General features: G+C 33.6%; 1 protein-coding gene and 6 non-coding genes across 7 annotated transcripts; all 7 read left to right on the top strand.

Moving 5' to 3' along the window:
* The first annotated feature begins 9,387 nt into the window (after positions 1–9,387).
* LOC100784922 (peroxidase 3-like) lies at positions 9,388–11,885 on the top strand. Its single transcript, NM_001255048.2, is given in 4 exon segments — positions 9,388–9,693; positions 9,791–9,982; positions 10,421–10,583; positions 11,184–11,885. Coding segments are annotated over 4 exon segments (975 nt in total). The 5' UTR covers positions 9,388–9,483; the 3' UTR covers positions 11,594–11,885.
* Positions 11,886–13,029: 1,144 nt separating this feature from the next.
* On the top strand, positions 13,030–13,127 carry LOC112998608 (small nucleolar RNA Z157/R69/R10). The gene has a single exon (XR_003263702.1). It is a non-coding gene; the product is annotated as a small nucleolar RNA Z157/R69/R10 (small nucleolar RNA).
* A 127-nt stretch (positions 13,128–13,254) lies between these two features.
* On the top strand, positions 13,255–13,338 carry LOC112998610 (small nucleolar RNA R11/Z151). The gene has a single exon (XR_003263704.1). It is a non-coding gene; the product is annotated as a small nucleolar RNA R11/Z151 (small nucleolar RNA).
* Positions 13,339–13,503: 165 nt separating this feature from the next.
* On the top strand, positions 13,504–13,609 carry LOC112998611 (small nucleolar RNA Z152/R70/R12). The gene has a single exon (XR_003263705.1). It is a non-coding gene; the product is annotated as a small nucleolar RNA Z152/R70/R12 (small nucleolar RNA).
* Positions 13,610–13,679: 70 nt separating this feature from the next.
* LOC112998617 (small nucleolar RNA snoR80) lies at positions 13,680–13,804 on the top strand. Its single transcript, XR_003263711.1, has one exon. It is a non-coding gene; the product is annotated as a small nucleolar RNA snoR80 (small nucleolar RNA).
* A 175-nt stretch (positions 13,805–13,979) lies between these two features.
* LOC112998607 (small nucleolar RNA Z157/R69/R10) lies at positions 13,980–14,077 on the top strand. Its single transcript, XR_003263701.1, has one exon. It is a non-coding gene; the product is annotated as a small nucleolar RNA Z157/R69/R10 (small nucleolar RNA).
* Positions 14,078–14,180: 103 nt separating this feature from the next.
* On the top strand, positions 14,181–14,264 carry LOC112998609 (small nucleolar RNA R11/Z151). The gene has a single exon (XR_003263703.1). It is a non-coding gene; the product is annotated as a small nucleolar RNA R11/Z151 (small nucleolar RNA).
* The last annotated feature ends 2,010 nt before the right edge of the window (positions 14,265–16,274 follow it).

The raw sequence follows: 16,274 nt of genomic DNA on the forward strand, positions 1-16,274 counted from the left end.
CACAGAACCACAGACTTAAATTAGATGTGCCTCATTTCGATGGCACTGACCCTTTCGGGTGGATTTTCAAAATTCAGCAATTCTTTGAGTATCATGGAACTCTAGAATATGACAGACTCACAATTGCCTCCTTCTATATGGAGGGAAGAGCCTTGGCCTAGTTTCAGTGGATGACCAGCAATGGTCAATTCACTTCCTGACCCGTCTTCCTACAAGCCCTCCAAACGAGGTTCGCACCATCGCAATATGAGGACCCTACAGGGGCTCTATGCAAACTAATGCAAAAGGGTTCAGTCGTGGCTTACCTGGCTGAGTTTGAGGATCTAGCAAATCGGGTTGTCGACGTTCCTCCACCGTTTCTCCTCAGCTGCTTCGTCTCCGGCCTCCTTCCGGAGATACGTCGGGAGGTTCAAGATCATCAACCTCTCACCATTTGCCAAGTTGCTGGCCTCGCACGTCTTCAAGAAGACAAGCTTTCCAACCACCGCCCCCGCCACCTCGCCCTCGTCCACCACCTCTTCTCAACCCTAACCCCATTCGACCTAACCCCCTTCCACCTCTTCTCTCACCACCCCCACGCCCCAACCCACCCCCACCCTTCAAGCGTCACACCTCCGACGAGATAGCCTCTCGCCGTGAGAGAGGTCTCTGCTTCTCTTGCGATGAGAAATATCACCGAGGGCACTGCTGCGCCTCTCGGGTGTTTCTCCTAATCGCAGAAGAGGAAGCTAACCCTAACCCACCTCATATAGACACCTTTGACCCAGGCCCAGACCCGAACCCCGACCTAGTTCCCGACCCGGACCCATACCCGGCCCAACTAAGCCTTAACTCCCTGGCGGGTCATATTGCTCCTGAAACTTTGCGTTTCATGGCCACCATCTCCGGCCACGACATGGTGTTGCTGGTGGACGGCGGCAGCACCCACAATTTTATTCAGCACCAACTTGTGGATCAATTGGGCCTTCCGACGCGACCCACCACACTGTTACGTGTTATGGTCGGTAATGGACAACATCTCTAGTGCTTCTCCATTTGTGAGTCCATTTCCATCATCATTCAATCCACAGAATTCATTGTTGACCTTTATGTGCTTCCCCTCTCCGGTGCCAATGTGGTTCTTGGTGTACAATGGCTCAAGTCTCTGGGCCCAGTCCTCATCGATTACAACACTTTAGCCATGCAATTCTTCTATAATGAGAAATTGATCACATTACAGGGATACATTGATGCTTCGTTGCATGCCCTTTCCCCCTTACAATTTAAACGTCTCTGTCGCACTCACAGTGAAACTACCTTTTACCACATCACGTTGTTATCTCCTTCGTCTTCCCTCAACAACCAGGAACCATCCCTTGTTGTTCAACCACTCATCTCAAAGTATGCGAGCCTCTTTCACCCTCCTACCACTCTACCCCCAATTCGCGACACTAACCACCATATACATCTACTTCCTCAAGCTTCTCCGGTCAATGTCAGACCGTACCGATACCCCCATTATCAGAAACAAGAAATTGAGAATCAGGTTGATGGCATGTTGCAGCGAGGCTTCATACAACCAAGCACAAGCCCGTTTTCCTCACCCGTGTTGTTTGTCAAGAAGCACGATAGGTCTTGGCGCTTATGCGTCGACTACCGTGCTTTAAATGCTTTGACGGTGCATGATCAGTTTCCAAGTCCGACTGTGGATGAACTCTTGGACGAATTAGGAGGCGCCAGCTACTTTTCGAAGCTCGATCTACTCCAAGGCTATCATCAGCTTCGCATGCATCCTGATGATATTCCTAAAACGGCCTTTAGAACGCATCACGACCACTATGAATTCAAAGTGATGTCGTTCGGCCTCTGCAACGCCTCCTCATCATTTCAGGCCACCATGAATTCCATTTTCCGGCCATACCTCCGTCAATTCATCATCGTCTTCTTTGACGATATTCTGATATATATAGTACCTCCATTGAAGACCACCTGCAACATTTGGAGCTTGCTTTTCAGGTATTGTTGACTCATCAATTTACATTAAAACTCTCGAAATGTTCTTTTGCGCAGACTCAAGTTGAGTATCTGGGGCACCTGGTTTCTCAAAGGGGTGTTGAACCCTTAGCCGCGAAGGTAGCAGCTATTCAACAGTGGGTGTCTCCTCGAACAACAAAGGCCTTACGCAGCTTCTTAGGCTTGGCCGGTTTCTATCACAGGTTTATACGAGGTTATGCTACGATTGCGGCCCCTTTGGTCAAGGCAACCACCATTGACCCTTTTCAATGGTCGTCCACGACCCAATCTGCTTTTGACCAGTTGAAGCTCGCCTTGTCCACCGCTCCGGTTTTAGCACTCCCAGATTTTCAATCTCCGTTCACCGTCGAGACAGATGCTTCCGGCATTGGAATGGGTGTCGTGTTGTCTTAGAAGGGCCATCCTATAGCGTATTTTAGTAAGCCTTTCAGCGCCAAACTCCTTCGATCATCCACGTATGTCAGGGAACTCTTTGCCATCACTGCCGCCATCAAAAAGTGGCATCAATATTTACTTGGTCGTCGGTTCCTCATTATCACTGATCATCAGAGCTTAAAAGAGCTCCTCACTCAGACAATTCAAACTCCCGAGCAGCATATGTACATTGCTCACCTTATGGGATACGATTATGAAATTCAATATCGTTCCGGCACACATAACCAGGCTACTGATGCTCTGTCACGCCTCCCGGAGATGGAGTCTTCTTGTTCCATGATGCTTTCAGTGCCTTGTTTTAATTTCCTCGAGGAACTTCATCATCAACTTCATCAACATCCTGAGTACATTCAGCATCGTCACGAGATTGTGGATAATCCGGCCAAATACCCCCATTACTCCCTCACCGACAAGCTCATCCTTCATCGAGGACGAATTTGGTTACCTCACACGATTCCCATTATTCAGACACTCCTCACTGAATACCATTCCACCTCGACAGGTGGTCATGCTGGAATTACGAAGACCTTGGCTCGCATTTCCAAAAACTTCACATGGTCTAGTCTCCGAGATGACATCACTCAGTTCATCACTAACTATGTCGACTGTCAGCTCACAAAGTATGAAACGAAGAAAATGGTCGGCCTCTTATGCCCCTTGCCGGTGCCCCACCGCCCGTGGGAAGACCTTTCATTGGATTTTATCGTCGGATTGCCGGCATATCGTGGCTACACCACTATCCTCGTGGTCGTTGACCGCTTTTCTAAGGGCGTCCATTTGGGAATGCTCCCCACTTCTCACACTGCTCTTATGGTAGCTTCGTTGTTTTTGGACATTGTTGTCAAACTCCATGGCGTTCCTCGCAGCTTGCTTTCCGACAGGGATCCCTTGTTTATCAGTAAGTTCTGGCAAGAACTTTTCCGGCGCAGTGGCACCCAGTTACGCCTGAGCTCAACCTATCACCCTCAGAGTGATGGCCAAACGGAGGTACTCAACAGAGTCGTTGAGCAATACTTACGAGCCTTTGTTCATAAACGTCCGACGAAGTGGGGACAGTTCCTTCCATGGGCTGAATGGTCCCATAACACATCGTGGAATGCAGCTACCGGAGCTACACCATTCGACATCACCTTTGGCCGCAAACCACTCACTTTTCCAGAGTATCTTGCAGGGACTTCACATAACGCCGCCGTGGATACATGTTGCTTTGCAGGGATGACACACTTGCCATCATCCGCAAGAAGTTGCTTAAGGCACAGACCACCATGAAGGAAAAAGCTGATCGAAAATGCCGTGATATTCACTTTGACCCTGGTCAATGGGTCTTGCTTAAACTTCGTCCCCACCGTCAAACTTTAGCAAGGGATTCTCCGGTCACCGGAAAGCTAAGCAAAAGATTTTATGGCCCTTTTCAGATCATAGAGCAGATTGGCAAAGTTGCTTACCATTTAAAACTCCCTGAGGGCGCCAAAATTCACCCGATTTTCCACTGTTCTTTGCTCAAACCATTTCATGGTTCCCCTGATAATACCAACATCACCCTTCCTCTCCACTTTCACAATGATCAACCCATCATTTTTCCCGGCGCCATTTTAGATTATCGATGTTCGTCCTCATCCCCTCATCAGTCATGGGAGGTTTTGGTGCAGTGGCAGGGCCTTTCCCCAGACGAGACATCTTGGGAGGATTGGTCCCAGCTTTGCCATGACTACCACCTTGAGAACAAGGTGATTTCCCAAGGGCCGCAGGGTGATACGGAAGCAATATCAGAGGTGCGTCAAGCAAAACAAACAACACATGAACAAACAGGGGAGGTGCAGAAAGAGGAAAAGCCCAAAAGAAAAACATCAAAGCCCACATACCTCAGAGATTACATTTGAAAGTTCACAACAGCATTTCCATCCTTGGTGATTTTATCGAAAGGCAGGAGACAAGGATAACCAACTTGATTCTGGAATCATCCCTTAGGCACAAAAAGATAAGAATTCCGTTAGGGAAGCATAGTATAAATAAACATGTAATAATATAATCAGAAGCATGAATGAATGAGAATTTTCTTGATAAATGATTTTACAGCTAAAAAAACTAAAAGATTAATATAAAAATTAATATTTTATATAATATACTAAGTCTGTTTAAAATTCTTGTAAAAAAAAATCTCTTTCACATTTTCGCCTTAGACCATAAAATGTCTATACACGGTCGTGACTCCTATAAACAATAAACCTCATTATCATTATCAAGGTTAATAGTTTTCTATATTATAAATTTGAGTTTTAATTTTAAAATTTTAAACATAAAAATATTTATACTACAATCTCTTATATTATTGTAATACGTGAATTTATAATTATTTGTCACTGATTTTCGCCTTAAACTCTAAAATATATATACACGGTCCTGACTCCTATAAACAATAAACCTCATTATCATTATCAAGGTTAATAGTTTTCTATATTATAAATTTGAGTTTTTATTTTAAAATTTTAAACATAAAAATATTTATACTGCAATCTCTTATATTATTGTAATACGCGAATTTATAATTATTTGTCACTTATTTTATATCATTTTTAAAAAATCTCAAATTAATTAGTTCTATAAGAAAACTCTAAAATTAGTAATGATTTTAATTTGTCCTTTGATAAGATTCTCAGATTTTCTTCTTTTTTTATTTTATATTCTAAATTATTAATCATTTTCAAATTTTAAATTTTCTTGTTTTTTAAAATCTCAGCTACTCGTACTTTTAAATTATTCTTTTTTATTTTTTTGAAGTGACTCCTCCCCCCTCCCTCCCCCCCCCCCCCCCCCCTATTTATTTACTTATTTGTATTAAATGTTCATATTTCTCTTATAATTTCACATATTTGTAGGGAATGACATGAAGTTAATTAATCATATTACACTTTAATACATCCAATAAATTTCATATATATTATAATATATATATATATATATATATATATTATATTGTTTGTTGTTTGCTTTTGACAATGTAGATTGTTTAGGGTTTAATTTGAGCACTCATTGATCCCTTACACATCAAGTTGGCTACTACGCAGTAGTGTCACCTTTGACATCCTACCAACGCTTGTGGGGCAGACTTAAAACATGTCTAGGACTAGCAACGGGACAAGTTTAAAATTCGTCCTCCAATTTGGGATCAATGTATTTAGCATCTTCTCTTCTTTGCAGTTTACGTCCTTCACTAGTAAAGTTACATATTTTTATTAATTTAATATCTTGAAAATGTTTTGTTAATTTTAAGATATAATGAATTTATACTCATTTTAAAATATTCATAAGGAGTTAAATGAGGAAAATGATAGTTTTGACCACTAGTGTCGGTGGGATTGGATTATATAAGCAAAATTTACTCCTATAAACCTCATTATCATTATCAAGGTTAATAGTTTTCTATATTATAAATTTGAGTTTTTATTTTAAACTTTTAAACATAAAAATATTTATACTGCAATCTCTTATATTATTGTAATACGTGAATTTATAATTATTTATCACTTATTTTATATCATTTTTAAAAAATCTCAAATTAAGTAGTTCTATAAGAAAACTCTAAAATTAGTAATGATTTTAATTTTTCCTTTGATAAGATTCTCAGATTTTCTTTTTTTTTATTTTATATTCTAAATTATTAATCATTTTCAATTTTTAAATTTTCTTGATATTTTTTTTTTAAATCTCAGCTACTCGTACTTTTAAATTATTCTTTTTTATTTTTTTGAAGTGACCCATCCCCCCCCCCCCCCCCCCCCCCGCCGCCCTTATTTATTTACTTATTTATTATTTGTATTAAATGTTCATATTTCTCTTATAATTTCACATATTTGTACGTAGGGAATGACATGAAGTTAATTAATCATATTACACTTTAATACATGCAATAAATTTCATATGTTACTCGACCTTTTTCTTCATTAGCATGGACTATTTTAAATGTTATATTTCTATGATGTTTTCTTTATAATAATTATTTTTTTAAAGGCATAAGACAACATTATTATAGAAAACTAAGTTAGGCACAAGACGTGACCCATTTAGAGAACAAAATAATAATTAAAAGTTTAGAACATGGTTTTTTTTATAGAATGTTTAGAACATAGTTAAGATAATTGAAAGTGAATTTAATTAATAAATTTTTATTCTAAGATAAAGGAATCTAAGCCTAATTTTATATCTATAAAAGAGAATGCCAAGACTAACATACATATTCAATGTTTAATAATTGTATGAGTCATTTTTTTATATTATTTCTGAAAACTTTTTAGTATATAATTCTACACTTATTTTAATACTCGAATACGAATTATGTAAATAGAATAAAAGTTTTTTTAATTTTTTAAATATTAAATAATTTTTTACCTAAAAAACTTACATAATTTTATCTATTGCTTTTATATTAGAACCAGTTTTTTAGCATGTGATGTAGAATAAATATATATTTTAAATAATCAATATTTATAAATATAAATTACATTATAGTTAAATATTATGATGTAATATATTTGAATATAAAAGTATATTTGAAATTTATAATGAATAAGTTAAATTAGTATATGTTTTAAAAAAAATTAAATTATTAATAAACAAAACATACTTTTGGGAAGGGTGCGGAGAACACTTTTATTGTGAGAAGTGAGAATAAAATATAAATCATTAGATCTTATTTGAATTTGAATGGTAGAGATTAACATATAAATGATGATAACTTTTTAATATGATCATGTGACCATTAAATAACTTTTAATCTTGACAATTTCCATTTGATTTTGCATGAACCACATTAATTTACAGTTCTTGTATTTTAAAAATCATGTAGATCAACTCATGATTGGTGGACTAACTTAGTGATTAAAGCGAGAACATCTTGAATGGTCGATCTATGGCTCCCAAAGAACTCATCTTTCCACAGTCGACTTCCCGACAATCTGGTATAGCCCTTCAAGAGTCAAGCTTGCAATGTGTTAGTGCTTCTATTAGTCAGTCGATCCACCAACCAAACAATGCACAATCTTTCACACATGAAGCCTGAAAGATGCAAACACGTCGATCTATTATCAGTTTCCTGGCCGGATGGTCCAAAACCTAATTATAATTATTCTCATAAGGTTAAATGAATTTTTGTTTTCTTGAAAAAAATACCCAAAAGATAAATAGATATTTTTTCGTACAAAAAGATAAATAGATACTGTGCATTAAAATGTTGAGAAATTTCAAGTCATAGTTGAGGCTAGCTGTTCTCCCTTATCCATATCCTTTTAAAGGTAGACTGGTCAGTGTTTAACATATTAAGCAAGTAATGTTGGTCATGCCCACGCTACGATATTCTCTCCACAACATTAGCCATAACAATCTCCCTTTACATAGTTTTGACCTTGTTATTTTAAACCTTTTCATTGCAATGCTTAATTGCTTATAGACATAGTCAACTTAACTTGCATGTGCCTTGAGATGAGATCCCAGCAAAGCAATCTCAAGTTTTCAACGTTTACATATGCAACCGATTTTCTTTTCTTTTCCTTTTTTTTTGGTTTTCTTCCATTCAGGTACTTATAAACTAAGCATATATTTAATTCAATTTATTATTTCGTAGTAGTATATATTCGTTATTTTTATTTTAAAAAAATCAAAAGTAAGTGATTATTTTCGACATAAGCTTAAGACAGTATCTTTATGACTTCCTTTTTTCCTTTCTTTTTATATTACTGCTGTTCTCAAGACACAATACCTTCAAGTAGTATATGTATATGGGAGTTAGGGTTTGTTTCAAAGAATGTATTTACAGTCTACTTGACTTTATCTTATGATATAAGTATTCATATAAGCGATTGAAAAAAATCATGATATATCTATAAGTTTTTTCAGTTTATTTTAATAAGCTTTTTAGGATATATAATTTATAAAAGCAACTTATAATTTATATGAAAACAGTTTAATCGTATTTTCTCTTTAATTATAAAATAACCTATACATAATATAAATGCTTATATGATAATAATACTTGTTAAATAAGTCCGCAATAATTAATCTGTCCACGCAAACATACCCTTACTATATCTGTCTTTGTTTTCAAAAGCACTTCCCGGACGACTATTTGTCTCTATCTTTGTCATTATCTAGTGTTTAAGTGTTTATATATATTATAATCACAATGATTAGAACCCTGCAACTGTCCTTCACCCACTCTATAATTCATGTGCCACGTTTTAATTTCTTATATCCAAACAATTTGTCCATAGGTGCCTGCAAGAAGCTACCGTTAATTTAATTTCAACAATGGACAGCTCAAGTGTGCAACAGGATAATGCATGTAGGCTCACATGCATATATAGACTTAAGTAAGTCAATTATTCATTTTTAAGTTCCTCCTTAAAGCCTGCTTCAAAACAGTAATTCTATTTGTTGTTAGGAAATTCACATCAATTCCTTGTACATTTAAGTTAACCACCACAACTCTTTAAATTTTACTATTATATACACAATCTGACGATAAATTAAAGCTATATGATCGGTGGAAGATGTTATATATATGCCAAGTTCTAAAATGGATCGATGGACATGCCCAAGTAATATTTTATTAGAGATGCATTATTTGTATAAAATTTTCTTACAACATTTTTTACAATAATATATATATATATATATATATATATTTCTTCTTCATCACATCTATCTTATCAGCACACAATTTTCTAGCTCTTCTTATCTTTTTGTTATAAAATAAATTGTACGAATTTATTGTATAAATATAAGTTCTCATATTTTTTTTATTAGACTACAAACATTATTAAATGGAAAGATATGGTAAAGTAACATGTACGTCACATGATGCATGGACCATCTCTATAATTTGCCCCATTAATTGTAACACAAGCTGAGGACTATAAATAACTAGGCACTGTTCTGAATTCAACCATAGAAATGAAGTTGCTTCTTGCAAGAAGTTTCTGAGTTTTTGTATCCTCTATATATAGTTCTCTGGCAATTAAGGTCTCAGCTAAATACGCACAAATGGGTAGCCAGAGTTGCTTCAAGGCTTTGATTATTTGCCTTATAGCATTAATTGGATCAACTCAAGCTCAATTGCAGCTTGGTTTCTATGCCAAAAGTTGTCCAAAGGCCGAGAAAATAATTTTGAAGTATGTTGTAGAGCATATCCGCAATGCTCCATCACTAGCAGCTGCTCTCATAAGAATGCACTTCCATGATTGTTTTGTCAATGTATGCACATAATTATGTTGTTTTTTTCTTTTATTATACTGTGGAGATAATTAACTATGTAACATTAACATGTAGTACATATTAATATAAATTTCAGGGTTGTGATGGATCAGTGCTTGTGGACTCAACACCAGGCAATCAAGCTGAAAAGGACTCTATTCCAAATCTTACACTCCGAGGCTTTGGTTTCATTGACGCAATAAAGAGGCTTGTTGAAGCTGAATGCCCTGGGGTAGTCTCTTGTGCTGATATCTTGGCCTTGACCGCCAGAGACTCTATTCATGCCACTGTAAGTACTCACTCTTGTTTCACCCTCATCTCTAAGGAAACATGAATACTTTGAATAATAGTTAAGCTGCATCCTATTAGAGTGGAAAATTCATATTGCATTTACTTGTATTGAAAATGTATCTATACAGTTCACAAATGCTTTGAATCTCCCAAACCCTTCATTTTTTTTTGTGATTTCTATCTGTTTTCATCACAAAACGCTTGCATGGCTCAATCAGACATTATATTGTCATGCTTGTGTTACTCACTAGGGTTGGCCTAGGGGTAAAAATTATGGTAAATGCATGAAAATTTAAGTTGGATTTTTATTATTGTCGTTCTAAAAAGAAGAAGAAAAAAAACTCATGTTTGTGTTATGTTTTCTCTAGGCTTTGTTACATAGGGTAGAAATTAAATGACATCTTCTTGTGTTGCCATGATTGACATGGGTTTGCAGGGTGGACCCTATTGGAATGTTCCAACAGGACGAAGGGATGGGCTCATCTCTAGAGCAGCAGATCCGTTACGCAGCCTGCCTGCTCCATTTCACAACCTCACTACCCAACTAACACTCTTTGGCAATGTTGGACTTGATGCAAACGACCTTGTCTTGCTTGTTGGTATGTCAAACACTAAGTTGCATGATAAAAGTTTGCATCAGGGTTGTTTAGAAATTTTTTTCCACTTTTAATTATAAAATTGGCACTACATTTTTTACTTATTTTTTTATTTCTGAAATATGTACTTGTTCCGTATTTAAATATAAGAAAAAAACACTCTTGAATTAATTAAATGTGAGTAACATCTCCGATAAATATGATTAATGGTAGTTTAGAAAATGTTATCTTTTTATAAATAAAATCAAGAAAAATATATAAACTTAACTAACAATTAGTGTGAAATCATATGTTTTTGTTTATATTTGAGTTTGTAAAAAGTATAAGAACGCATAAAACGTAAAAGAAAGTTGTTTTCATCATTTTAGTACAATATTTAAAAACAAAAAAAATGAGGTGACAATTTGTACCAATTTTAAAATAAAAAATGAAAACAAAATAATGTTTCTCAAAGTAAATAAGTCCTAAGTCAATGAAATGAAACTCTAATTATGATTGAAAAATAATACCAGAAACACCAAATAATTATATCTAAGTTTTTTCCTTTTTTATGTTCTACATTTTAAACTTTGTCTCTAATTATAAAAAATTCTATTCTTTCAGGTGCTCACACAATTGGTGTTGCCCATTGTTCATCAATTGCAACTCGTCTATACAATTTCACTGGCAAGGGTGACATAGACCCAACACTAGACAGTGAATATGCAAAAAATATCAAAACTTTTAAGTGTAAGAACATCAATGATAATACAATTATTGAGATGGATCCTGGAAGTCGCGATACATTTGATCTTGGATTTTATAAACAAGTTGTTAAGAGAAGGGGCTTGTTTCAGTCAGATGCTGAATTTCTTACTAGTCCTATCACAAGGTCTATTATCGATAGACAACTTCAATCAACTCAAGGATTCTTTGAGGAATTTGCCAAGTCTATCGAGAAAATGGGACGAATTAATGTCAAGCTTGGAACTGAAGGGGAGATAAGGAAACATTGTGCACGAGTTAATAACTAAGGATCTCGTTAATAATGACCATCTAGGTGCATTTATGTCTACTTTTCAGTATAATTTACTCTTGGTCTCATTATTTATTCTATGTTATGTCTATGGTGTCTTGATATATGAGATATCATATGATTTGGTTGTTTTTCCAAGTGATGTGGGAAGGGTTGGGGAGTGATTATTAGGTTTGAATGGAAATCATCCTCGGGTGGTAATAAGATGTAGAATTGAGTGAGAAGATTTATTGTAATACACAATTGCACAATAAAAAAGTCTCCCTTGCTATGTTGAAAATATGTTATAATTCAAAGTGCATTTTTTCTTTATTATTTATTAGTTTTAATTCTCAATATTCAGATGGGTCAAAGTTCTCCACAAATATATTTTTACTATTTTTTTACTCACCATAATTAGACTTTCGCTTTTCAGTAAGATCTCAATATATTGTTTTAGTATTTTGGATCGATTTTACGATAGTCAAATCTAAAACCATATTTAAGAAAAACTATATTTTGTCCGTTGATCCAACACATATTCGTTTCTTTAAAAATATATAAATTAGTATAATTATATTAAATAAGAATATTTATAGGGAGTATTTTTTTAATGAGAGCGTTTTTTGAATTTTTTTTCCAATGATAACATGTTAGAGATTTTTCTAAATCTCTTATTTTAATATATAAATTAGTATAATTATATTAAATAAGAATATTTATAGGGGGTATTTTTTTAATGAGAGCGTTTTTTGAATTTTTTTTCCAATGATAACATGTTTAAAGATTTTTCTAAATCTCTTTTTTTTCAATTTATCATTTTCATCTTATTTAAAAATAAAATTTTAATATTTTTTAAAATTAAAATTCAATATTTAAAAATAAACTTATATTATAAATTTAAAAATATAATTTATATATTCAAAAATATTTTTTATTATAAATTTTAGTTGTATAAAATAAATATTTATTCTGTGCACATGATAAAAGACTAGTTTAAAATATATCTGAAGAATTATAATAATTAATTAACTGATTAAAATTTAAAATAATTGTTTATTATTTTTTTCAGAATTTAAAAAATGGTTACTTACTGGAAAAGGCTCTATTTTATTTTTTTATCGCAAATTAGGGTGATGGATTTGGAGCTTATGATCCAGCCCACTCTATATTAGGGGCATCTTCGTGTTCGGCCCACGCTGTCTATAAACCCTAATTTGGTGTTTCCCTCTTCACTGCCTATATAATCGAACCTATAGCCCGATAATTTTTTCGTGTTCTTCTTGGTCGCTCTTCTTTGCAATCAAATAGCGATCCAGCGTTCGTCGTGTTTCTCCGTTTGGTGCCCGAATTGTCCTGAATTTTGCGTCTTTATGGAATCTCAGTTTCTGTATTTTTATGTTGTGTGTTATTAGTATTTGTTCTCTTTTTTTTTTTTGTTATTTGAAATTAAAGTTGTGTGCTGTGACGAGGCAATTTCGTGGACTAGAGTTTCTGATCTGGGAATTTACTCAGAAGTTGATTATCAAACCCTTGGCTGTCTGAGCACACCCTAATTTCCCAAACTTTCGAAAATTAGGTTTTTTTTAACATTTTCTTATTGTCAATGTTTAACCGTTTTTTAGTTTAATTTCTTCATTGATGTGTTGAGTTCAATCAATCGGCTTGATGAAAAAAATTTGGCTTATGATGATCATATAATTATCTTAGCGGATTTCAGTGAGATTTCTATCAATGATCTGATTGTTACACACACTGAAGCCTATGTTTTAATTGTTGTTTGCTAACATTACTCTTTTGCTAGTTATTCTATTTTGTTTCTTTTGTTCTTTTGTTATGATGATAAGTGTTAGCTCAAATTTTGCCTTTTTGTACTTGGGCATTTTAATATCGGTTATAGTACTTACTGGTATCTTTTTTATGATAAGAAGTGCAATGATGAGATGAAACACTTAAGTGTGTTTGGGCAGTGGACGTTGCCCTATGGTTTCGCCGTGAGCCCACATTTTAACGACTTCTCCTTCCACTGAGCACTATGATTACATTTAATTTTGATTGTTAATTTGATTATTATTGCATTGTCTGTGTTTTGCATTGCGTCCATTACCAATTCTGGGGGATATTTAGTTCCTCTTGGTATAATGGCTCGGACGCAATATACACGAAGTGGTCATCCTGATTGATGGTTTAATTATAATACCATTCGGTCTTGGAAACGCCACCAACATTGTTTGTAGGTTTTTTTTATTCAATAATATTATATGATTCTAAAGTTGTTTCTGAGAATGTACATGACTACAGGAAATGTGTTGTTTAAAGAATTCAAATGTTATTAATAATATGAAAATTGTGTTAAGAATATATCTCACTTTTCTTGTGTTTTGTGAAATTGAAAGTGTTCTGTTTTGTGTGCTGTGACGAGGCAATTTTGTGGATTAGAGTTTCTGATCTGGGAACTTACCCAGAAGTTGATTATCAAACCCTTGGCTGTCTGAGCATACCTAATTAAAATTTCTAAGATTTTTGAAATGTAGGTTTTTTAAGCATTATAATGTTTTCAGTTGTTAGAATCATTTACTTTTGCAAATTGGATTGCGAAATTCTTTTGGCTTGTGATGATAAGCTAATTATCTTAGCGGATTTCAGTGAGATTTCTATCTATGATCTGATTGTTACACACACTGAAGCCATTGGTTAATTTTCATTATAGCTTTGTTTTGAATGTCCTTTTGTTTCTTCTTTGTTAATATGATATTTGTGACCATAATTGGTGTTTGTTACTCATGAATCGTTGTTATGAATATAAAGCTGATTAGAAGGATGGAGGTAGCTATTGAAAATTGATTTTAAGACTTGTGACCATCTTTAGATGATTAGTGAATATGGGATGTGTAGGAAAAGAGATAATACACATGAGGATGTTGATGACAATCTGATTTTATTACAATCAGCTTAAAGAAGTATGTATTTGAAAATTTGAATAATGTAAATTACGTGAACAATAATTATGACTAGAATTTTAAAATTACTGAAATCTCTGGTGAAGTGTTTGTCTGTTTTACCGTGATACATGTACATAACAAATTTGGGGACACAAACCTCAATACTACAAGCTGGAGTAGTAGTGACATGGACTTATATTTCAATGAAATTTGTATTATGGATCATATTTTCTTAATACCAAGCGTATAAATAGTCATTTCGAAATGATTATAACTTTTTGTGAACAAAAATCTCACGAAAGAAGCCAAGAACCTTAACTTTAAAATCCACAATAAAACCTGATGATTCAAGAAATAGAGCCTTTTGGCACCTAATTTTCAATTGTTTACTAGACTTAAATTCGAAATTGAAGGAAAGTTATTTTTGTACAAGTTTAATTTAACTAATTCACTCCCTCGCTTAGTTGCAAGTTCAAAATATTAGTTTTTCTAAAGTAGAAGAAATGGAAAGCATCTGTAACTTGGGTGCTTCATGGGTTGTTTAAAAAGCATCTTGCATGTTTGAAATTAGGGATGTTTGAGAGGTGATTTAGTCAAATTTAAGATTTATTTTCATCAAATTTGATTGATTTGGTTTTACAATATTTTTTAAATCAATCTAATTTAATCATGAATGGTTTTGTTTGATTTGAGTTATCGAATTATTTATTTAAATTTGACTTTTTTTTTCTTTAAATTATAATTAGTTTTTACATATTAATTTTTTATAATCAGATTTGTTACAATTAATTTATTACAATTAAATTTGCTTAAACAAGTAAACCATATACCTAAGATTATGTTTGGATAGATAATTTTAAATGAGGAAAGTAATTTATGAGACAATTTGAATTTTTGAATCTAGAATTCATTGTTTGGATGTTTTTTTTATGAAGAATTTAAAATTTTAGAATTTTGAAATAGAATTTTAAACAACTAAAAATCTAGAATTTTAACTTTTTTTATCCAAACACAAAATTTTAAATTCTCTTCATATAATCTTATTCAAGAAATCTCGTCTCATTGTGAAACATTGATCGGACTTGAGAACGTAAAATAACAAGTATACCAATTATATCTTTTATTTTTTTCATTCATTTTTTTTCATCCTCGTAATTTTAATTTTTTTTATCCAAACATAAAATTTTAAAAATAAAAGAATTTCAGTTGAAATATTTAAAATTCTTAAAATTTAAAATTTCTTAAAATTTTAAATTCCTCCATCCCTGTGTTTGGATGAAGAGTAATTTTAAATTCCTCCATCAAAGATTACTATAGAGATGAAGAGTAATTAATTATTTTTAAAATAAAATAGGATGACTTTCGTTTTCTACATTCTGATACGAGAAAAGTAAAATACAGACAGACAAATGGTACACACGAGGGTAGGGAGTTTGAAAGAGAATGATTATGAAAACTTAAAAAAAACAAAATCATTTCATGATGTTGGACAATCATGTTATTCATCAAGATGAAAATTTTCTACTATTTTTTGCTATCCACTGTCTTAAAAAACCAACAAGTACAATTTTTTCATATTGATAATTACAGTGGCTTGTAAAATCACCTTTTTGTCTTCGTAAATCAGATAAATTTGACTTCTTGAATTCGAACTTAAATTTACTTCAATTTACTCCACCTTTCTCGTTTCTCTATCTCCTCCCCCTCTCGTTGTAAAGCTTATCATCAGTTTTCCTTTGAAATATTCTCTCAAATCTG

The sequence above is a fragment of the Glycine max genome, chromosome 12 (assembly GCF_000004515.6).
Source record: "Glycine max cultivar Williams 82 chromosome 12, Glycine_max_v4.0, whole genome shotgun sequence".
Classification (NCBI taxonomy): domain Eukaryota; kingdom Viridiplantae; phylum Streptophyta; class Magnoliopsida; order Fabales; family Fabaceae; genus Glycine; species Glycine max.